The 22,750-nt window shown below is 41.4% G+C and overlaps 1 protein-coding gene across 6 annotated transcripts in view; it reads left to right on the top strand.

The window, feature by feature from the left end:
• Positions 1–611: 611 nt before the first annotated feature.
• C10H6orf89 (chromosome 10 C6orf89 homolog) overlaps positions 612–22,750 on the top strand; it is a 33,365-nt gene continuing 11,226 nt past the window's right edge. Inside the window, exons 1-8 of one of the 6 annotated variants that reach the window (XM_033864347.2) lie at positions 665–748; positions 4,108–4,199; positions 5,190–5,297; positions 8,699–8,906; positions 9,363–9,576; positions 20,583–20,737; positions 20,868–21,007; positions 22,169–22,298. In XM_033864347.2, coding sequence (XP_033720238.1) covers positions 8,718–8,906; positions 9,363–9,576; positions 20,583–20,737; positions 20,868–21,007; positions 22,169–22,298 — 828 coding nt within the window. In that variant the 5' untranslated portion in view covers positions 665–748; positions 4,108–4,199; positions 5,190–5,297; positions 8,699–8,717. Of the gene's footprint in view, positions 749–4,107; positions 4,200–4,222; positions 4,678–5,189; positions 5,298–8,698; positions 8,907–9,362; positions 9,577–16,894; positions 16,947–20,582; positions 20,738–20,867; positions 21,008–22,168; positions 22,299–22,750 lie in introns of those variants that run through there. The other 5 variants (XM_019949899.3, XM_019949898.3, XR_012334475.1 and 2 more) reach the window with 5 other exon arrangements.

Genomic DNA, 22,750 nt, shown 5'->3' with positions numbered 1-22,750 from the left:
TTCTTCTCACCGAGAAGATTGTTAACAGCCCATGTTAGGGACCATGTCCTAATTCAGTTCAGCTCAACATTCACACGGCCTGTTCCACACCAGAACCTGAACAGAGGGAGCTTCCAGTGTAATCTCGAGCAATTTAACCTTTCCATAAACTTCAGCTTGTTTGGTATGAGGGTAAATGGAGGTTGATGAAGCAGTTTCGCGAATGTAAAGTCCTTTGTAATGTCTGGCAAAGAGTAAACTCTCAATTAACATTAATGAGTGGGCAGTGTGTAAATCTGAGTGATTTGTTTGCCTGCCTTTCTTTTAGATCCCAAGGGTAAGGGCCTGCCCACCATTTACATTATCCCTCCCACTCCCACCCCTTAATGCCTAACACGCTGCCTGGCACGTAGTAGGCTCAGCAAACGCTCATTGAATGAATCAGTTCAGCCATGAAGTCCGTGGTAGCCCACGAAGAGGAGAAACCCTGGCAAGAACTGAAGAGGACCGAGGAGCAAGAAACAACGCCAGGGGGAGCAGGAACCCGTTCTCTCCAGATCTCGCGAGAGTTCCCGAGCGCTCCGAGTCTTTGTGCTTTCGGCTTCTGACGGAAGCGTGGGGCGGGTAGAAAGAGCGCTGCCTCGCCTTTGGCGTAGGAGTTGCTTCCGGGTTGCGCGCCCGGAAGCAGGAAGTTGTCGGCCTATACTCCACGCCCGGCGGTTTAGTGTCCCCGAGGCGGGAGGAGCCCGAGGGGGCGCGGGCTCCGCATGTGAGTGACTGGGGCCCGAGGCCGGGAGGGGGGAGGCAGCTTCGTGACAGCCTCGTCACCGCACCCGTCTATGACATCCTCGCGCAGCCCACCTTTCGGGGCCACTGCCACTCCTGCCCCTGCGCTGACCCCTTTTCTGAGCCTTTGGCGTTTTGCAGACTGACGGCATCCTCCTGCAACTCCCCCGGGGTCGATTCCCTTGTGACTTTTCCTCTTTTTTTCCTTGGCTCTGCCGGGGTGAGCAAAGCGAGTTCGACCCTAATTGAACTTGTTTCGCGGGCGTCATCAGCAGTGTCCAACACAGCGGTGCTAGCAAAGTCTAGATTTCACTGCCCTTTTGACAGATTTCTAATATTTTTTCTTTTTGGTAGGTTGAGAGTAGATTCCCCGCCCCCCCTCCGAAACATCTTTTTCTAATAATTGTTAGGGAGAGAATGCTTTTTTAAAGTGTGATCTTGGTATATGATAAACATGGCATCTCGGATTTCAGAAAGGAATATGACTTGGTTTATTAACCCAAGTAAATGAGCTGTTTGTAATCTCCTTTTAGAACAAGGAAGTTTGCCTGCCTCGTGTTCCGCGTAGTATTTTAAGACCATTAACCCTTCAAGCCACACTTTTTCTGGTCTAAGAGCCTGCATAGCCTTGGTATTCACCAGTATACTTCTTTTAAAGTATTTGGTCGTCTCCTTATAATAGAGACTATTCCCAGATACTTATTATTCTGGCTTTTTCTGTTTGCTCATTTAGTTGTTCCCATGGTGAAATGTTCTTTGGGCATCTCTCCCTTAATAAGTTTGCTTATTTGAGTTTGAGTTATCACAGTTTCCCTCTAAGGAACAACATGCCTTAACCAAATTTAGCTTTGCTACATTGAAGTTTTACGCGCATGCTCAGCGGCCATGGCTCACGGGCCCAGCCGCTCCGCGGCACATGGGATCCTCCCGGACCGGGGCACAAACCCGCGTCCCCTGCATCGGCAGGCGAACTCTCAACCACTGCGCCACCAGGGAAGCCCTACATTGAAGTTTTGACTGAAGTTCACATCGCCCAGCTTGAATACTATAGGCCCTGTTTACCCTTTCTGCTTTGGACCAAAACAATTTTCAAGACCCAGTGTGAATCCCTATTCTTCCACAGCTGCTCTCAAACTCCACAAAAAATATCCAAGTGTAAAGTTCCTAACTTGCTCACCTAACCTCTCATTAGGCTGATGTATTTTTAAAAAATAAGAAGAAAAAGTAAAATAAATGAACCATTACTTACATCAAATTAGTTTGAGAACAGAATGATCACTTTAGGTCCTTTCTATAAATTTGTTCAACAGACACTGATAAGGTTCCATGTCTCTGAGGTGAATTTCCATGTCTGTTATTTGTGTTGTTATTTTCTCCACTTATCTCTGCTTTCAAGAAACAATTTAGTGTGAGAGGAAGACAAGGAAGTAGATGTAATACAAAATGATAGAGTTGTGTTTAAGGTTCATAGGGCAAAAATGAAGGTTGGGATAGCGTTCAGTCATTGGGCAAAGCACTGGGGGCTAGGTTTTGTAAGCAAAGGAAATTATGTGTACAAAAGCAAAAAGATGTGAAATAGTATGGCAATGAAAACTGTGAGGGAGGAATGGGAAATGAGACTGAACAGGTAGGCAGTAACCAGATCATAAAGGGCCATGCTAAGTAATTTGGACTTCATCTTATAATAATTATTAAGTATTTAATTTGGGTATTGAGACATGTTTTCGATACATCACCTTATAATCCCTTAACAACATGGTTGGAAAGACACAATTATCCTCATTTTATAAATGAAAACTCTGAGGCTTAAAGAGGGTAAACAGTGACTCATGGCCACACAGTAGATGGAGAATCCAGTATTTGCATTCAGCTTTTTCTAACTCTGGTGCCTGTGTTCTTAACCACCATGCTAAATTGTTCCCTAGCAGGGCATGGGAAGTCAAGGAGGGTGCTTTAAATAGATGAGCAATGTGCACCAATTTGTGTTTTAGAAAAATAACTTGTAGAGGATGGATCAGAAAGGAGAAAGAGGATTGGAAATATAGAGATTAAATATATCTTTGTGGTGGTGTGTGGGAGAGATGTTGAGGGCCTTGACTGCCGCTCACGTAGAGCTGAAGAGGTGATGAATGTGAGACGTATACAGGATGTAGAATTGAGGATTTGGTGATTGGTTCATTAGTGGGGATGAAGAAGCAGGAGGAGAGGTTTTAAATTTGGAGAACTGGTGTTTCCATTAATTAAGAAAAGGAATATAGTAGGAGAAATGGTTTGCAGAGGAAAAATAAGTCAGGAACACATTACATATAGGGGACTATAGGAAATTTGGGCCAGGATGTCTGGTAGGTAGTTAGATAGATGGGTCTTGAGTTTTGGAGAGAGTTCTAGACTGGAGAAGAGATTTGGAAATCACTAATAGCTGGTGGTTAAAGCCATGGAGGGAATGAGACAGTCAAGGACAACCATGATGAATACCAACATTCCGGGACATAGACTCAGAAGAGAACAAGAGAATTATGCCAGGGTTTGAGAGCCCTTGAGGGAGATAATGGGTAGCAATGGCAGCTGCTGCAGAGAGGTCAGATAAGGTGTTAACTGAAAAAACGTCCTTTGGACTTGGCATGTGTAGAAAGCCTTTGGTGACCTTAGTGAGAGCAGTATCAGTGGCATGAGGGGGTCAGAAACGAATGGTGACCTGAGAAACAAGAAGGTGAAGTGATACTTTTTTTTTTTTTTTAAGGGAGCTTGGCTCTGAAGGGAGGAAGAGTATGAGCTCTGGAAATCTGAAGAGGAAGGATTTTTTTTTTTTAATGGTAGAAACTAGAAGTGGTGAAGATAGGAATAAGTAGAAATATGTTTAAAGATGTGGGGATTCCTGCTTCAAATATGTCAATGTCATAAAAGGCCAGGAAAAAAAACACACACACACACCAGCATCTATTGTAGATTTAAGTAGACCAAAGAGACATGACAGCTCACTGTGATAATGTGATCATTGGTTGGATCCTAGACTTCTAAAAAGTTATATGGCTTGCCTTTCTTTCTTTCTTTATTTTTTTGGACCTTTGGGGGAAATTTGACTGTGGACTAGATATTAGGTGATGTTAGAGAATTACTCATTTTAATAGCTATGATTCTGGAGCAGAATCACCCCAGTTGAGATTCCACTGTTCCACAGCAATGTCTCCTAATTGTGAGGTGTGTCTGTAATCAGCAGGGAAGAGGTTTGAAATCTGCACCTGGGTCCCATTCCCAAGGTTCTGACAATTCAGTATATCCAAGGTGGTGCATGATACCTTGATTTTTGCAACTCTGCAAGTGATTCTGCCTGTGCCCTTGCAGGTGTAAGCCACTGTTAAGAGTCAAGCTCGCTCATCGGAACTTCCCTCTGTGGCAAAGCTCATTTCTGCCAGAGTTGGACCTTCTTTCTGGAGGTAAAGGGATTGCCATGAAGCTTCAGCTGATTTCACTCAGTCTAAATGAATATACTTGATGCTTAGCCATGATTTTGTGTGGTTTTTTTTTAAGGGACAAGTTTTTTGTTTTTGTTTTTAATACAAACTGTCGTGTTAAGGGTTGACTTTCAGCAGATCGCAGCAAGGGAGCTGCTCTATAGTCTGACCTAAAGGGACAAGATTTTTTTGTCGTTTAATTAACGTCATAGCCACTAGATGCCAGTAGTACCCTCAAGTGTGACCATCACAAATGTCTCCAGACTTTCCAAATATCCCCTCAGGGGCAGAGTTGCCCCCAGTTGAGAACCACTGATCTTACCAAAGGCGAAAGGAAGGCTTTTTATCAAGACCTCCATGTGCTCTTGAAAACTTCACTAAATTATTAGTAACTACCCTTCTGATAACTTGAGAAATGTGTCAGAATCTCGGAGAAGAAGGATGTACAGCTTGCAAAAATGTATGTATTCAGTATCATATTACCATTGTGTACTTGAAATAAAAAAAAAACCCTATTTGCAACACAAACTGGGAGTTTAATGAGATTTTTATGCGTATCAAAAGTGGGCAGATGTTTACAAAGATTGTGAAACAGTCTTCAAAACCGATGATAGTTGGTTCTCTTTTTAGCCTCACCTGCACTTCTTTCCCCTTCACGGTGCCCCTAAGTGCACACCAATGTGACGTTCTCTTCTCCCTGAGGATACCTACAGGTGCCCCCATCTCTCAAATCTTTAAAGTTTTTTACTGGAATTTTTTTTTTAGAATTCCCACTGCTTTCCTTTTCTGGTCCTCTACTGAGTTTTAATGGATTTTGACTGGGTATTGTTGGATAATTTATTGTAGCTTGCTTGCTTGCTTGGAATATCTTTGTTCATTTAAACAGGAAAATGCTGTGTCTCTGGAATCACTGGTCACAAAAGCAAGATGTGAAAAATATTGTAATAAGTTATTGCTTTATTCTTTTTTCAGGAATCATTGTAGTCGATCACTTTCCAGTTTTCAACCACTCATTTGTGATAATCCAGGGACACGGTGTTGTGGTTTCGGAACTGCCTGCTCAGAATAGGAACATACTTGGTAAGGGAGGCAGCATGCATAAAGATTAAAAGCACCAGCCCTGAAGTCAGGCACACTTGTGTTCACATCCTGGCGAGTTATGAAACCTTTCTGAGCCTTAGTTTCCACATCTGTGAAACGGGATTAATCACACTTACCTTATGGGATTGCTGTGACGATTTACTGAGATAATGTTTCTGCAGTGCTTAGCACAACACCTGGCATATCAGATGGCATAACAAGAAATGGTAATATAGGAATGCAATTGGACATAAGGCTTTAACTTCTAATGTATTGAATTTTTTCTGCTTCCTGAAATATTCATATACTCCTAGAATTTTAGAGCTAGAGGAAACTTGAAAAATTTTCTGGTTCAATCCTCTTATCTTTTGGATGAGGAAATAGACCGAGTGACTTAGGCAAAATCGTAGCAATGAGTGTAATAAATGCCACAACAGGGTAAGTTCAGATTCTATAAGTACACATTTTACAACATCTTTATTGAGATATAATTTCTATGCCATGAAATTCACCATGAAATTCATTATAAAATGTACAATTCAGTGGTTTTTGTATATTCACAAAGTTGTGCAACCATCACAATTTGTTTTGAACATTTTTGTCACTCCAGGAAGAAACCCTGTATTAACAGTCACTCCCCATTCCTCCCCACCCCCTCCCCTAGGCAGCCCCTAATTAATCTATTTTCTGTCTCTATAGATTGGCCTATCCTTGACTTTTCATATAAATGCAGTCATGTAATACGTAGTCTTTTGTGACTGTCTTCCTTCACTTAGCATAATGTTTTCAAGGTTCATCCATGTTGTAGCATGTATCAGTACTTTATTCCTTTTTATTGTCCAGTAATATTCCATGGTATGAATATTATTGATGTATGGATATTATTAATATCCATTTTGTGTATCCATTTATGGACATTTGGGTTGCTTCCATTTTTGAGCTATTGTGAATAATGCTGCTTAAACGATCACATACAAGTTTTTGTGTGGATATTTGTTTTAAATTATCATGGGTACATACACGTGGAATTCCTGGGTCATATGGTAACCCTACATTTGAGTTTTTGAGGAACTGCCAAACTGTTTTCCAAAGCAGCTGCATCATTTTACATTCCCAGCCACAGTGTACAAGAGTTCCACTGCCAGCACTTGTTATTATCTGACTTTTTGATTGTAGTCACCCCAGTGGGTGAGAAGTGGTATCTTATTGTGGTTTTGATTTGCACTTCCTTGATGGCTAATGATGTTAAACATCTTTTCATGAGTTTGTTGGCCATTTGTGTATCTTCTGTGGAGAAATATCTATTCAAATACTTTGCCCATTTTTAATTGGGTATTTGTCTTTTTATAATTGAGTTGTAAGAATTCTTTATGAACTGTGAATACCTGTCCCTTAACAGAAATATGATTTGCAAATATTCCCCCCCATTCTGTAGGTTGTCGTTTTACTTTCTTGATGGTATCATCTGAAGCATAAAAATTGTTAATTGTGATGTAGTCCAATTTATTTTTCTTTTGTTACTTGTGCTTTTGGTGTCATATCTAAGAAGCCATTGCCTAATCCAGTGTTATAAAAATTTCCCCCTTTGTTTTCTTCTAAGAGTTTTATAGTTTAACTCTTAAGTTGAGGTCTTTTATCAGTTTTGAGTTAATTTTTGTCTGTGGTATAAAGAAGCATCCAACTTCATTCTTTTGCATGTGGATATGCAGTTGTCCCAGCACCATTTGTGGAAAATACACATTTTATTTTATTTGGCCACGCCACACAGCTTGTGGGATCTTAGTTCCCCGACCAGGGATTGAACCTGGGCCCTTAGCAGTGAAAGCGCTGAGTCCCAACCACTGGACCACCACGGAATTCCCAAAACTACACATTTTAAAATAGAGTTTTCACCATCCTTTTACCTGAACCTTGAAATGAAGGCCTTTGTGGTCTTAAAAAAACAGTTTGAGCAACGGCAGAGAGTTTGGAGAAAGGTTGTGTCCCCTTTAATGTGGGGTTCCTCCCTCCCTCCCCCAATCCCCAAAGTCTAGATTACCTGCCTGTTAATCCACCATTAGAAGTCTGATTCTGATTTAGTTGGTCTTGGGTTGGGGCCCTGGTATGAGCATTCATTAAAAGCTCTCTAGGTGATTCTAATGTGCAGGCACAGTTAAGAACCAGTGAAGTAAAAGGTTAATAGAAAGAGGACCAAAGGGAAGGAGTCATCAGAGGAGGCATTGTTAGAAGAGGAGCTATGCCGGGATGTGTGCTGGTTTGTGGCAGTGCAGACCCCTTCTGCTGGAGCTTCATGACTGTTGTCCTCTGTTCTACAGGGGGCAGCATCTCCTTACTGAGGAAATAGTTGTACCATGTCAGTGCTTTTTGATCTTAGCAACACCTTGGGGATGAAATATGTGAAATAAGAGGACCCTCTGCAATGTAAAAGCAAGAAAATAACAACAACAACAAAACCCAACCAACAGAAGAGAGCACAGATCCCAAGCACTGCTTTTCCTCCTACAAATGAAGAAAAACATTGTTCTGTAGCACAAGCACTTTTTAAAAAGAACTTTTTTATTTCATTTTACAAATGATACAGAGAATTCTATTTTGCCTTTAATTTTTGTCTTTTATTCTGTGGCCACTGTGAAACATGATACAGAGAGAATTCTTTTTTGCCTTTGATTCTATGGCCACTGTGAAACAATCTGGCTTTAAAATAACTATTAGAATGCAAATTGAATTTTGAAATGAGTTATAGATCTTAGGCCTTTAAGTATGTAAAATATAAACAGAATGTCCTTTATTGTCTGAGATTGTATTTGCAGAAAAGCATGAGAACTGCAACCTGCTAAGTCTGAAGCGCTACCATGCCATGGTTTTGTGTTGTGTGAAATTCTTGGTCTGTCAGGAACAAAGCATATCAATGTGTTCCTCTGTAAATCTTGCCTTCAGTGATAAGTTCCTCCCCTTGTGTTGCTAAAAGGTTCATCTGATGTGAAAGGAGAGAAATAATTGATCAACAACACTTTCCATATTCCATTTCTTTTTATTTTAGTAAATTACCAGCAGCAGATCTCCTGTGATTGGTTTCAGAAATCATTTTGGATGGCACTGGTGTTTCTGAGTCCCATTAGGGATTTATTGTGCCCTGGACAGGTATTCCTCAAAGTGTTTGGAAACCAGTGCTGGCCTGTGAACCATTTATTACTAGCCCACAATTAAAAAACACTTAAAAACTTGTATTGCATCTTGACATTGTCTCAGTGTATTCATTGTGTTTTACAGAAGAATTGTTCCTTCCCCACAGGTGGTCAAAAAGCTGGTCAAAAAGCACTGTTCTATAGGAAGTAACTTTGTGGAGGAAGTACTTTAAAGAAACCATCTTTCTTTTTGCATTCATTTTCTTTCTCTCTCAGGGATTTTGTATTAGAAGACATGGATCTTGCTGCTAATGAGCTCAGCATTTATGACAAACTTTCAGAGACTGTTGATTTGGTAAGACAGACGGGCCATCAGTGTGGCATGTCAGAGAAAGCAATTGAAAAATTTATCAGACAGCTACTGGAAAAGAATGAACCTCAGAGGGGGCCACCCCAGTATCCCCTCCTTCTAGCTGTGTACAAGGTAAAAATGTGTTCTGACTTGGAAATAGCTTAGAGCACAAACTCTTCAACATTCTCCCCAAATATTACTGTTGACTGATTCCGCCACTGAACCTTGGTTTTTCTATGAATAAATTGGCCTTTACTCTTTGTTACGATGTGTTATTAGCAAATTTGATTACTTTGTTAAATGTTCTAGATGAAAGATGTGTATTTATCATTAACTGTATCTGTGTATATTTTTAAATGATGGACATAGCCCCTGGTCTGTATGATAAAAGCTTGGTGAGCCTTGCAGTCCTCACAGTTCTCAAGCTTTAAATGCTTTCAGAAGTGAATGTCAATGGCTTGTTTATGAAAATGGAGTAGTTCTTAAAGCACACTGGAAATAGTAGAACATGCCTGTTTTTTTTCCTTGGCCTAAAAGTATTTTGTTTGCTGTAACAATTATTAATCCATTTCCTGTCTTTCCTTGTAGGTCGTCGTAACCCTGGGATTAATCTTGCTCACTGCCTACTTTGTGATTCAACCTTTCAGCCCATTACCACCTGAACCAGTGCTTTCTGGAGCTCATACCTGGCGCTCACTCATCCATCACATCCGGCTGATGTCTTTGCCCATTACCAAGAAGTATATGCCAGAAAATAAGGGAGTTCCTCTGCATGGGGGTGATGCAGACAGACCCTTTCCAGGTAGAATACTGCATTTGTTATTTATTAGATACGGCTTTCTTGGCAGTATATCATGAGAAAGGAAATAACATTTACTGACATCTAATGAGAGACACTTTCCCTATGTTGTCTCATTTAATTCAATCCTCAGGGAAACTCTATGGGATGGGTTTTATTACCCCATTTTGCAGATTGAGAAACTGAGGCTCAGAGGATTAAGAAGCTTGTCAGAGAAACACACCGGGTGGAGCCAAATTCAAGCCCCCTGATTATAAAACACACATGATGGGATGAGTGTTTTCGCTCATAGGAGGGATTTGAGTGTATCTTACTCTACTGTTTTCTCTCCTGTGATCCCTATCCATAATAGATTTTAATAAATAGCTATTGGTTTATTGAAAGCATCTGAGTCCATATCCTCTAATAATCCTTAGCCTGTTGGCTAGGTTTTTGTCTAGGTATATCCCTCTCTTTCAATTGAGTCTTTTCTCTCTGTTTCACAGTTCACTATGTAGTGCTCCTGCGTATACAATTTTGCCAATAAGTTGAATTAAAGAAGCACTTAAATTTAGTAACAATGTATCAATGGTAGCATAGGAATTCCTGGTCCGATAGACCATTTGAGGAGTTCCCTTTTGAGAATAGTGTAATGTGGTAAGATTCGAAATTTACTTTTGAGAAAGAATAAGGGGGTGTTATTTGGGGATTTGATTTTATTCATTTATTATTGTTTTATCTTAGTGTTTATCTTATTTGCCTGTATGAAGGAATATGTAAGTTAATATCACAAATGGATTATAGAACTTTTTGTTTAACTGTGTTCTGAAACCTTTAGGCTTCAGCATAACTGTTGAGGAAGTATGTTTTCTCTTCAGTGTTTTCAAAAAATATTTAGCAGTTGAAACTAAGCTTTATAATCATAATGCTACTCTTTAAGCCAAGATCTAATCAGTCATAAAAATCATCACTTGGTTTGGGTCTCCTTTGAAAGCTATTTTTGTGCACTTGAGGAAATCATGGAAAGATTTCGAGAATTATATCAAAATCAGAGGAAAGGAACATTGTAAAACAAAAACCCAGCCTCGTAAGTTTTTTTAAAAAAATCAACTTATGTATTTAAACGTTTGAATTCCAAATATATAACTTTCTTGTATTTACTGGGGAGGTTGTTTTTGAAACAACAAAGCTCAAAAAAATGAAGTTTCCAGCTCCTATCAGGAAGGTCCAGAGCATGTAGGGGAAAGAGCCAGGGAAACGTGTCAGTTAGGCCAGCCTGTGCTGCTGCCTCGGATGCATCTGCCTCCTTTCCTGTCTTCCCCTCACAGCCTCCCTAACGTCATTTTCTACTCTTTGGCACATGAGATGAAGTCAACAATTTTTAGGACCAAGTTGATGGCACCTACTTTCTTTCTCCCCATCTTATAAAGCACATCTCCACAGACTGTTGAGTTAAGCAATAATAGTCAACGGACAGTGATTGCTCATTCTGTGTATCGGAGTTTAAAAAGTCAAGAAACATAGGTGTCTTGTCAACAAGCCAGGTTGTTTGGCCACTCCAAATGAATATTTTGCCTTGCAGATAGAAATAAAAATGAGTCCTTAGAGCTCACTTGTAAAGAGAGAACATTGGAAGGGTGTGGTTTTAGGTCTTTAATGTTGTTGATTCTATTAAAGTGCTGCTTTTACTTGTAAATGGAGATACTGCACCCTATTTTCCTATGTGTGATAATTCTGGGAAGCTGTAGACATGTAAAACTAACAGCATTTTGCTTAGCACTTGGAAGGAAACTTAAGAATGCATAATTAAGTGGTGAATAGAAACATATTGGGGAGAACTAGGTATAAGAAGGGCAAACTGCTGGGCCTGAAAGAGGGCCAGAAAAGTAAAAAATATATAACTCATTCCTATTGTCATGGTACCCCAAAGCAGCTGCCTTTCAGTTAGGACTACTTAGCAATACCTTTAAAGTAAATGTCGAGGGAGAATGTAAAGTGAATGTAGCTCCCATGGGAAAGCCCTTCAGCGTATTGTTTCCTTAAGGGCTGGCCTAATGCTCCCGGGGATCATCTGACACTCCTTGAAGGGAGCAGCAGTGACCTACCAGCTTCACCACCTCCAGTGCTGCTAGGTTTCTTCCCGACCACTGGTGGGTTTTCCGCTTGACTCTACCCAGGGAACAAAAGGCAACAGAAATTGTTCTTTTTCTAAGTTTCAGCCTTGGGTAGGATACCCTGCCCCTAACTCCTCTTCATGGAGTGAATGAAGTGACTCTGCAGTGAGTCATGTAAACATCCCACTCTGCAGCAGAAAATAAGCTGACTTATTTAGTACTTACCAGATGCCAGGCCCTGTTCAAAGGGCTTTCCATATATTGGCTCATTTGATCTTTACAATATCCCTATGCAGTAGGTTCTGGTTTTATGTCTGTTTTACAGATGAAGACACTGAAGTAGAGTGCAATTAGCTCACTTGCCTGATCTAATAAGGCTAGTTAGTCATGGAACCATGATTTGAACCTAGGCCGCCCATCTTCAGGGTCTGAGCTCTTAACCTCTGATATGAGTAGTTTGTAGCTACATGGTATACCTGAAGAGTCTAGCTGTAAGTTTGATTTTGGAATTCAACACTCTTTCAGGTCACCAGATGCCTTCTCTCTCAGCTCCCTAGTCCCCGAAGAAATAAGGTTCTTTCTGGCTGGTACTGCACGTCCAAAAATAAATGGTCCTCCAAGCCATTGGCCCTTTAGAATTTTCCTGAACTAGTCTTTTCCTAGGCATTCAGCCCAGCTCATCCTCCCAGTCTGCACTCTTATAGGTAAGGTTTGACTTACTGTTTGACTAAGTCCTTTCTCTTATTAACCTGCAGTTTTCTCTTCACATTCACATTCTTAGTTCTTAGCCACCCCCGCCCCTGGCCTCATATCTTTATATCTGCTTTGACCCTGCCAGCCACCCTTTTGGCTTTCACCCTTCTGTGGAATCCTTGAGTCTTAGAGCTCAAAAGGAACTTTATAGAGTTGACCTGGTACATACCCCTGTTTTTTAAAGAGGAAATTGAAACCAGGAGAGGTGAAATAGCTTGCTTACCCAGCTAGATGTGACAGACTAGCACTTGAACCTTAGTTTCTTTAGTCTAGCACATTACAATTACTGCCTGCTGCCTCTGCCCTCATTCAAGCCAGGTTCCAGAATGTTAGGCCCAACCATTTTGTTTACTTGGGGCATTTATAATTTGTAATTGTAACATCCATATATACTGAGGAGGCCTGGGACAGTTCTCACATACAGTGAGAAGCTGCATCTCTGTATCTGTACTGCATAATTGGAACTTTATGTACCCATGAACTTTCAAGGGAAGGTTGAAGTAGATCTACCAATATCAAGGAGTTTGGGGAATAGCAGATCATTCACTGACTTAGAACTAAGGTAAGAACCTAATCAGAATTGGAGTCCAGGCCAATGCTCAGCGTGAAATGCTAGGACCTGTTTATTTACAAATAAAAGAGTAAAGTGATAACAGCTCTGTCGGGCACTTACAGTATACTTGGCACTATGCTGTATACTGTGCCATGTATTCTTCAGTCTTCACATTAGTCACGAAAGGTAGTTATTTTTATGTCCATTTCAAAGATGAGGAAGCTGATGAGCAAGGGGGTTGACTAACTTGCCAAAAGTCTCACATTTAGAGACAAATTTTTATACAAGGAGAACTTATAAAAATAGATGGACTCTCTGGTTTGGAATGGTTCAAACGTGTTGCTTCCTGAAGGCAAAGCTGTTGGCGAGATGATTTCTTGGGTTCCTTCCATCCCTACGGTGTATGAAAGTGGCTCTGGGCCTATTACCACCCATGCAGGGGGCCTGGCCAAGGTCAAGACTTCACCCCTGCCTCATGCCCAGGATGCTAGAAGTGCTAAGCAAAACAAGCTGCTGGAGAGTAGCCTGATTAAATACTGAGCACGTACCAGTGAAAGTCACAGAGACTTTGTCGTGGACTTTTGCAGGGTTTTCTTGGATACGTTTCTAATATGAGAAATCTAAGAAATCATGAGGTTATATTTATTTAATCCTTATTTTGAGGTTTCTCCAAGTTCAGATTACTTGTTTGATTTTTCTCCCCATGGACTTAATCCTATTGTTAAAGCTTCTGAAAAGTCAAGGTTTCATTCATTCATTCATTCATTCATTCATTCAGTGAGTGTGTATTCAGACCCTACTGTACACCAGCAACTGTTCTCAACAGAGCAGTGAACAAAACAGTCCCCCTCCTCTTGCGGAGCTAGTCTTGGCTTTGTGCCTTTCTTCTTCTCTATCCTTTTTACCCAGAGGGAGGTTTTTTTGGTCCTGGAAAGAAATCTGTTTTTTATTTTTTATTTTTTTGCTTTTTGCTTTTCACCAGATTAATAGTCTGTGTAAAAGGACTCTCTCCGCTTAGAATTCCAGAGTATGTTATGGTTGTCCACAGCGAGCCAGCCTGAGTGCGTTTTCTTTGTAAACAACTCTCAGGCACCAGGAAGCCTCCTGACAGTCTTGGCTCGCCATTGTTCTGCAGAGTGCCCAACTCGCAGAGAAGGCTGGGCGGTTACAGTTTTTGCCTTTCTTAACTTCAAGGCTGTGTTTTGTCTGCAAGACCATTTTTGACACCTCAGACAGCAAAATGATTCCATAATCACGGTGAGAATTTGGAATACAGACCATGGTGTTCTATTGAACTCTTAGACGTGGAGTTTCACTTCTTTGTCACACCTTTTTTTTTAGTATGAAATAGCTAGTATAAGAAGGATATCTTGCATAAAGAAGCCTTGGAAATCAAAAGAAAGTTAGGAAGTCGCTATCCAGCTTCCACTCGCCTTTCTGTCTGGTGCTGGAGGAGTGGATAGAAGCAGAGGAGGGCTGCAGAGAAGTGAGATGCAGCATGTTAGGTAATTGAAGAAAAGTTGTGGCCTGGGTTGGCATGGGATGGTTTGCTGTGTGCTACTGGCTGTTTTCTAGCATGGGACTTTGATCACTCTGTGGTATGTTGGCTCCAGCCAGTTGTATAGTGCACACATCAGATAAAACCTTTTCAGATAGATGGAGGCCAAGTTGAAGTCTGGGCACTTCTCCTTGTTTTTGGAAATTCTATGCGAAGGGGAGAAAGAGCCCCAACTGTACACTGCCCCCTACTCACTGCCTGGCCATTCCTCAGTCCCTCAGACCAAATATAAGCACAATTCTTTATCCACCTTGAGGACGAAGCCTGCAGAGAAATCAAAAGTAGCTCTTCCTCTTGCAGTGTGCTCCCCTAATTCAGATGGATGGTATAAACTACCCCTTTCCAGTGATCCTTTTTCCTCATCACTCCCCTCTTCCTTGGCTGGCCGCCAGCCTAGCCACAGTGCCTCTTCTTCTGTCGGGTACCTCTCCAGGGGCCTGCCTTCCAAGATGACTGAACTCTACATTAAAAGGTAACAATCTTAGCTTGAGTTTTCATGGTTTCCAAAGACCTTTTTTTTTTAAAAAAATTTAGTTTATATTGAAGCATAGTTGTTAACAATGTTGTGTTAGTTTCAGGTGTACAGCAAAGTGATTCAGTTATACATATACATATATTTTTTCCACCCCTCTCCCCTGCCATGCCGCACGGCTTGCAGGATCTTAGTTCCCTGACCAGGGATTGAACCTGGGCCCTCTGCAGTTAAAATGTGGAGTCCTAACCACTGGACCACCAGGGAATTCCCTCCAAAGACATTTTTATTTGGAAAATAACATAAAACATTTACATACAGGGACTTCCCTGGCAGTCCAGTGGTTAAGACTCTGTGCTTCCAATGCAGGGGGCGAGGGTTCAATCCCTAGCAGGGAACTAGGATCCCACATGCCGTCCGGCGCAGCCAAAAAAAACGCTTACATACGAAAACAAAAAAAGAGGTATGAGATTTTTGATTTTTAAAAATATACTTCTAATGAAGTGAATTTTCTCACCTCTATCCCTCTAACTCTTCCACCCAAGCAGCCACTGGTAATAATTTGATATACATCTTTCTGAATTTTTCCATGGCTGTACAGATAGCTATACTTAATATCTACAAATATAAAATAGTTTTTGAGTCACACATGCAAGAAAGGGCTTATGTCCATATTTTTGGCTAGACACATTGTATTAGTTTCCAAGGCTGTCGTAACAAAGTACCAAAGGCAGGTGGGTTAAAACAATAGAAATTAATTTTCTCAACAGTTCTGGAGGCTAGAAGTCCAAAATCAAGGTGTTTTAGGGCTCTTCTCCTTCTCAACGGCTCTAGGGAAGAATCCTTCTTTGCTTCTTCCAGGTTCTGGTGGTTGCCATCAATCCTTGGCATTCCTTAGCTGTGGTAGCATAACTCCAGTCCCCATCTCTGCAGGGCCATCTTCCCACTGTGTGTCATTGTGCGTCCTCTCCTCTTCTAATAAGGACACCATTTAGATTGAAATTAGGACCAACCCTACTTCAGTATCACCTGATGTTTAATTACATCTGCAAGGACCCTATTTTCAAATATGGTCATCTTCTGAGGTTCCAGAAGGACTTCAATTTTAAGGGGGACGCTATTCAACCCAGTATACACACTTTTCAGGATTTTATATTATTCTATTCTGTGAGTATTCCATAATTGAACAGTTTCTAGATTTTTTACTATTATAAAAAAAAAGACTTGGGACATTCATATACACACACTTTTATATACATACACTATTATTTCTGTAAGATAGATTCTCGGAAGTAGAATAGCTGGGTCAAAGATCAGTCACATTTTACATTTTAATAAATACTAACAAATTATCTATGTAAACTTACACCGATGTGTAACTTTTATTAACAGCATATGTAGATCATCAACACTGGATATTGCCGTTGTTTTGCCAGTCAAGAAACTGAAAAGTGGTATCTCACTTTAAGTCACCTTTTAGTGGAGTTGGATGTCTTTTCATGTGTTTCTTTTAGGCCATTTGTGTTTATTTTTCGTGAATTACTTGTTCATATTATCTACACAGAGAGAGCAAAGCAATGCCCTTTCCCTCTAGTCCTGCCCTCCTCATGTGTGGCACAAAGAGAGGCTCGAGCTCTCCAGTGACCCATGAGCAGTCAGAGGTGAGGGTCCTCAGGTCCACAGTCTGCCCAGTGTCTGTCACATGAGGCTCTTTCTCTGACTCTATCTGTGCCCTGAGGGGAGTATCCGCTGTAGATTTTAAGCCGTGACCATACTTCGTGATTCATTTGCATTACCCCGGCATGCCTTCTGGCACTTAAGTATTTCCCAGAGTTAATTTGTCAGGGGGCGGGTTGTTGCCTGTTGCCATTCTCACACATTTTCTCTTCTAGATGAACTTTAGAATGCCGTGGTCACAACCCCACCCCATCTGCACCTTCACCAGTAAGAGACTCTGATGGGATACTATCCAAGTTGTATTAAGGTTCATATATGTATTTTTTGAGTAGAATTGACATCTTTATGATATTTAGTCTTCCCATCGAGGATCATGGTATGATATGTTTATTTAGGTCTTATTTTATATCCTTCAGTAAAATTTTCTAGTTTTACCTGTCTTGTTAAATTTATTGCCAGTTTTTATCAATGAGATCATTTTCCATTTCCATTTTTAAATGATTATGGTCAGCACTGTAAGAACACTATTGATGTTTACATGTCTACAGATCTCTATCTTGTGTTCTGCCACCTTGTTAAATTATCTGTTATTGTTTTCTTTTCCTTTCTTGACTTTCTTTGGGTTTTCTTCCTCCACCTGCTTTTCACATATCTCTACCTGTTAATCCCAAGAATATCTAAAGCTCAGAATAAAACTAAAATAAGTTACAGTTAAAATAATCTCTTGATACCCTTAGGTTCAGAACTGCCTGCTACTAGCCCATGAAGCACCTCTGTATAAATTAGAAGAATTTCTCCTGACACTTTACTCTTATCTCCTGGGAAGATTGTCATAATTAATTGATTCATTTGGAATATGACACATTACTACAGAAAAATGTGATGATAAGTATATGCAGCTCTCCAGTGTCTCCCTTAGATGAGGAGCTCTTGCGCCATCTCAGCCTGCACAGACATTCTCCATAGTGCTGCTTAGAGCCATAGATGTGTTATCACTGCCTCCGGAATCACCCCTTTCTTCCCAAGCCCACTACCTCAGTTAAGACTCTCGTTATAGGGACTTCCCTGGCAGTCCAGGGGTTAAGACTCCGTGCTTCCAGTGCAGGGGTGTGTGGGATCAATCCCTGGTTGGGGAACTAAGATCCCACATGCTGCACATTGCGGCCAAAAAAAAAATTTTTTTTTAAAAGAAAAAAGACTCTCGTATTTCACCTCTCATCACAGTACAACCCCTCCCTCCCCCAAAAAAGGACAAAAACAAAGTATAACCGGGTCTTCCTCTTCCCAGCCTCTCTCTTCCAGGACACCCTAGTCACAATCCAGAATAACCTTCCTAGAAGGAAGCCCTAGAAGTCCTCATCACGGTCTTCCTCAGCAGCCTCTCTCCTCTAAACCCGCCCCACCGCATCCCCTGTGCTCTTCCCACTGCACCCAGGTGCCTCGGTAATTCCTCTTGCCTCTCAGTCTCAGTCTGCTCATCTGTAAAATGAGAATAGCAGTGCCTCCTCAGTAATTATGTGGTAAAGAGTAAACGATATATTACCTGCAGAAATGACTCGTATTGGGCTTGGCGCTGAGCACGTTAGTTTTCTTTCCGCTTCCTACCCCCTCCCTCACAAGTACTTTGGAAATGGAAATGCTGTATAATTGTAACATGTTGTTATGATTATTTATGCCTCATTGTATGTCCATTACCCAGAGTTCTTGTATTTTGGCAAGAATTCATCATATTTGACCTCTAATAAGGAACATTTGAAAATATTCCAGAAGGGGAAAAAAACACTTTAATTGCAGCCTGAGTATGCCACTGGAAAAAAAAAGCATACTGCAGCCTCAGTGTGCCACTGAAACAAGTTCCACGAAAGGGCTTTCTGCTGCCCCTGGAGGCTCATGGTGAACACTGTGTGTGCCAAGGTGTGCGTAGTCCCCTGGATGAGAAGAGTGGGTGGCAACTGCCTCAGGGAAACACAGGTTCTGTCTGCAGGAGACGGAGGATGCTCAGGAGACGTGCTGAGAACAAACACAGCCCTCCCCCCGATGAGGATTTCTTATACTGCACGACTGCTGCCTTCTGCTGACTACAGAAAATGTTTTGTGGTTAAGAGTCGGTTTCCACATGTGTTTATTGGTTTAAAGAACTGACTTGGTTTCGGCCACATTTGGTTGTCTGTCGTCTTTTGTTGTAGGCTCTCTCCTGATTGGGTTTCCATTGGGTTTTAATCAGAAACCATGTGGTGAAACATTTTGGATTCAAATTAGAGTTTATCAGAAACATCTATCTCAATTCTCTAGCATATTTTTTTTACATGAAATGTTCTCTGTTAACTATAGCAGATTCAAGAAAACTGAGATGTTGGGATTCTGGGCAGTCAACAATGGCCACTCAAAAGACCTGCTATGTTACATTAGCTTCCCAGCATGTATGCTTCAAATACTAAAATTAAAGTGGTATATGGTTACGTTGTATCTGGTCCCTTAGAATTAGTTGTGAATAAAGTCAATCACAAACTCAATTATATGTAATGATTTAATATAAAGCAATTTAACATTAAATATCTCAGTTCTTTTACTACTAATCAAATGAGTAAAAATATGAACATTTAAATGAACTAAAGGGAGATGGTGATTTGTTAGTTGAGGTATTTGAAAAGCCCCACTTGTTTGAAACACATGTGAACAGTTACAACTCTTTCTTGACCAATACAGTACTGTCTACTATACTTTAACTTTTATGTGTGACTCAGAACAGGAAGTTGTTGGTTAGAAAGCTACTACTTGTCTCTCTAAATCCCTTCTGTAAGCAATAAAGTAGCAGTGATATATGGTAAAACTAGCATAGTAAAATGTTAATGGTAGAACCTAGGTAGTGGATATACTGATATCTACTGCAAAATTCTTTCAACTTTACTGTATTCTGGAAATCTTTCATAATAAAATATTGGGGGAAAATTCATCTTAAAAAAAAAAGGAAAGAAACATCTATCTCAGAGAACACAGGTGAAACCCAGAATGGAACAGAAAGCAAACAAGAAATAATGTAATAATAATATGAACAGAATAGTCTCAGAGGGAAGGAACACAGAGAAATTGAGAAGAGCTGCATAGAAACAGAGCCAACCCCTCACAGAAGGACCAGAGAAAGGTGTGGGGAGCCAGCAAGCTGTCACATCAGGGTCTGGGTGGGGCATTCTTCTAGTTCTGACCAACCTGCAGTCCTTGGGGCTAGAAACCATGATTAGTAGCCCCTACCCACCCTGAGCTCGGACAGAGTGCTTAACGGGCAGATGCAGTTCACTACTCCAAAGATGGGCCCCTGAAAAGTCCTGTCTCTCCTTTCCATCCCTACTGTCTGTGCCCTTTTCTCAGTTTTCCTTCCCAGAGCCGTCCTGGCCTCCACTTGTACTTGTGAACCCAGGGCCTAGGGTGTCAGAGAAGACATGCATGCAGAGGGGCTCATCACTGACGATGGGACCACCCTTCCTGCCTGCCCCTCCCCCATGTGCTGTAGCCGGGTCAGACCTATGGGTTGCAGGTTAGAAAACGGTGGAAGAACTGCATCTCCAACCCCATGTCTCCAAATATAGCTCCTCAAACTGTTCGACTTCAGTTGTTGATTTGACTTAGGAGATACTTGTATGTGTTAAAAAATATTTTCCACAAAGCCTAGAAGAGTATACAGAGAAAAGTACCTCTCCTTTCCACCTCTGGCCCCTAAGCCCTCTGTTCCCTTCTCTGGGGTTAATGTATTTGATATGTACCTTTTTTTTGATATGTACCTTTTCAGAGGTCACAGTGATAACACTGTTAGCTTTTAAAATTATTCTTATGTCTTTCTGCTTCCATTGCTGTGGCGACTAGATTTACCAGCTCTATCTGCTTTCTCCATATCTCATCCTCTCTCAGACTTTGACCCCTGGTGGACCAATGAGTGTGAGCAGAATGAGTCGGACCCCATCCCTGCCAACTGCACCGGCTGTGCCCAGAAATTACCCCTCAAGGTGATGCTCCTGGAAGACACCCCAAGGAAATTTGAGAGACTCCATCCTCTGGTGATCAAGGTGAGCAAGAAGGCAGATTCTCCCACTGATCGATTACCCATTTCATGGCTAGGAAACATCAAGCGCTGTGACATTCGTGATTAGTAATTCCGTGTTGTCTTGTTGCACTTTTGTTTTCTGCCTTGCCAAGACCGGACAACCCCTGTCATCTGAGGGGCTTCAGCGCTTTTTGTGCCAGTACCCTGAGGTTGCAGAAGGCTTCACCGAAGGGGTTTTCACCAAGTGGTGGCGCTGCTTTCCTGAACGGTGGTTCCCGTTTCCTTACCCATGGTGAGTGTGGAAAGGGCCGCTCAGCGTGCATGTGTGCAGAGAGGGGGCAGACCAAATGTCAGAACCGTACTATGGATAATTACTGCCAAGACGCTGCTATGCCCAGCACTGTGCAAGCACTTTACAATATACTCTTCAAGTCAAATGATACTCAGGGGTGCACTGTTGCAAACTTGATGAGAGAAAGTGGGTGAGTCCAAAGAGGTGTGTCAAGAGGGGCACCACTGTGGTGGACACCGAGATTGCCTGATAGACTCATAATTTACTTCTAAGTATGTGTTTAGCATTTGTGTTCATGCTGAGTGGGTCCTGAGCATTGAGGACTGCAGAGAGAGCACAAAGAATAAAAGGGAAAGTTATTTCTTGGCAGCCAGGCTGTGTGCCTTGGTACTGAGTATCTGTTACTCATTGGTGATGCTCATAATAGCTCTGGGAAGTAAGAATTATCACTGTCATTTTTCAGATCAGAAAAGTGGGAATCAGGTTAAGTACCTTGCTTAAGGTCACCCAGCCAGAATTGAGACCCAGGTCTATCTCCTTGTTCCTTGCTGTGTCCTATAGAAGACATGGTCTGTTTCTTCAGGTGAAGTTGTTTTCTAGAAGAAAAGGAAGGCCAGTTTACTTCTAGAACCATTCCAAAGAGAATTAAAACTGCTTTTTCAGGCCTTTTGTTGGATGATTTCTGTGCTTCTGCCTTTCTTTAAATGCCGTTTATTTACATGATCAAATACTCGGTGTAACAAGCTGATACAGGCTTCCTCCCTCATGCTGCTCCACCTCAGAAGGTTCACGACTTTTGCTTCCTCCTCCTCCCTTCTTCTATCTTGCCCTGTCTGCTGTTACTTCAGTCTCTTTGCCAAGAGAGGATGAATGGAGTGTTTCTTTTCTCCCTCTATATGTTGTTTTAGCTGGATTTTATAAACACCCCACCCACACAGACAAATCATGGCAGTAGAGTTTGTGTGTGTGTGTACATTTTACTATTAATTGATTTGGCATGACTGTTCTTCATGGACCTAATACTTCAGATATTGTCCTGACATTTTTCCCTCTTCACCCACCGCCCACAGTTTTCCCACCCTTGCCGAGCTCTCTGTTAGTCACGGAGTTAGGCTGGCTTGCCCAGTTTAACTACATTTTTCTCTTTTACACATTTTACAGGAGAAGACCTCTGAACAGATCACACCTTTTACGCGAGCTTTTTCCTGTGTTCACCTACCTGCCGTTTCCAAAAGAAGCCTCCTTGAAAAAGTGCTTCTTTCTTCAACCAGAACCTATTGTGGGGAGTAAGGTAGGAAATTTTGAGAGGACTTGGCTCTAGAATTTTTCTCATTTGGTACCTGGGCTGATGTCATAAAGCCTTCCCTGTGTGTCAACTTAGGGGGTGAATTGAGGGGTCAGCCACATAATCTAAAGTTCTCTCCTCCTCCTGCTTGCCAACAGACCTGACTTTTTACTGAAGACACACTTACAGAAAGTCTAGTTACCTTGCAGATGTATTTCCTGCCCTTAACACCTGGGGGCAAGTTACTTTTCTATATTAAAGGAAGTAAAATCCTAAAATTTGAAGGGTCCTGAGCATCCCGTTAGTCTGACTTCCCTACCTCCAAGTAGAAAGCAGGCAGACTATGAATGAATAGTATGTAAATGAATAGTCCAGCTTACTCATTTTATAGAGAAGGAAACTGAGCCCCAGAGAGAGTGTCATTTGCCCAAGGACACAGCAAGTTAATAAGAGGTCTC

The sequence above is a fragment of the Tursiops truncatus genome, chromosome 10 (assembly GCF_011762595.2).
Source record: "Tursiops truncatus isolate mTurTru1 chromosome 10, mTurTru1.mat.Y, whole genome shotgun sequence".
NCBI classification, from domain to species: Eukaryota; Metazoa; Chordata; class Mammalia; order Artiodactyla; family Delphinidae; genus Tursiops; species Tursiops truncatus.
The sequence above is the reverse complement of the archived record's forward strand: the minus strand, read 5'-3'. Positions and strand labels throughout refer to the sequence as shown.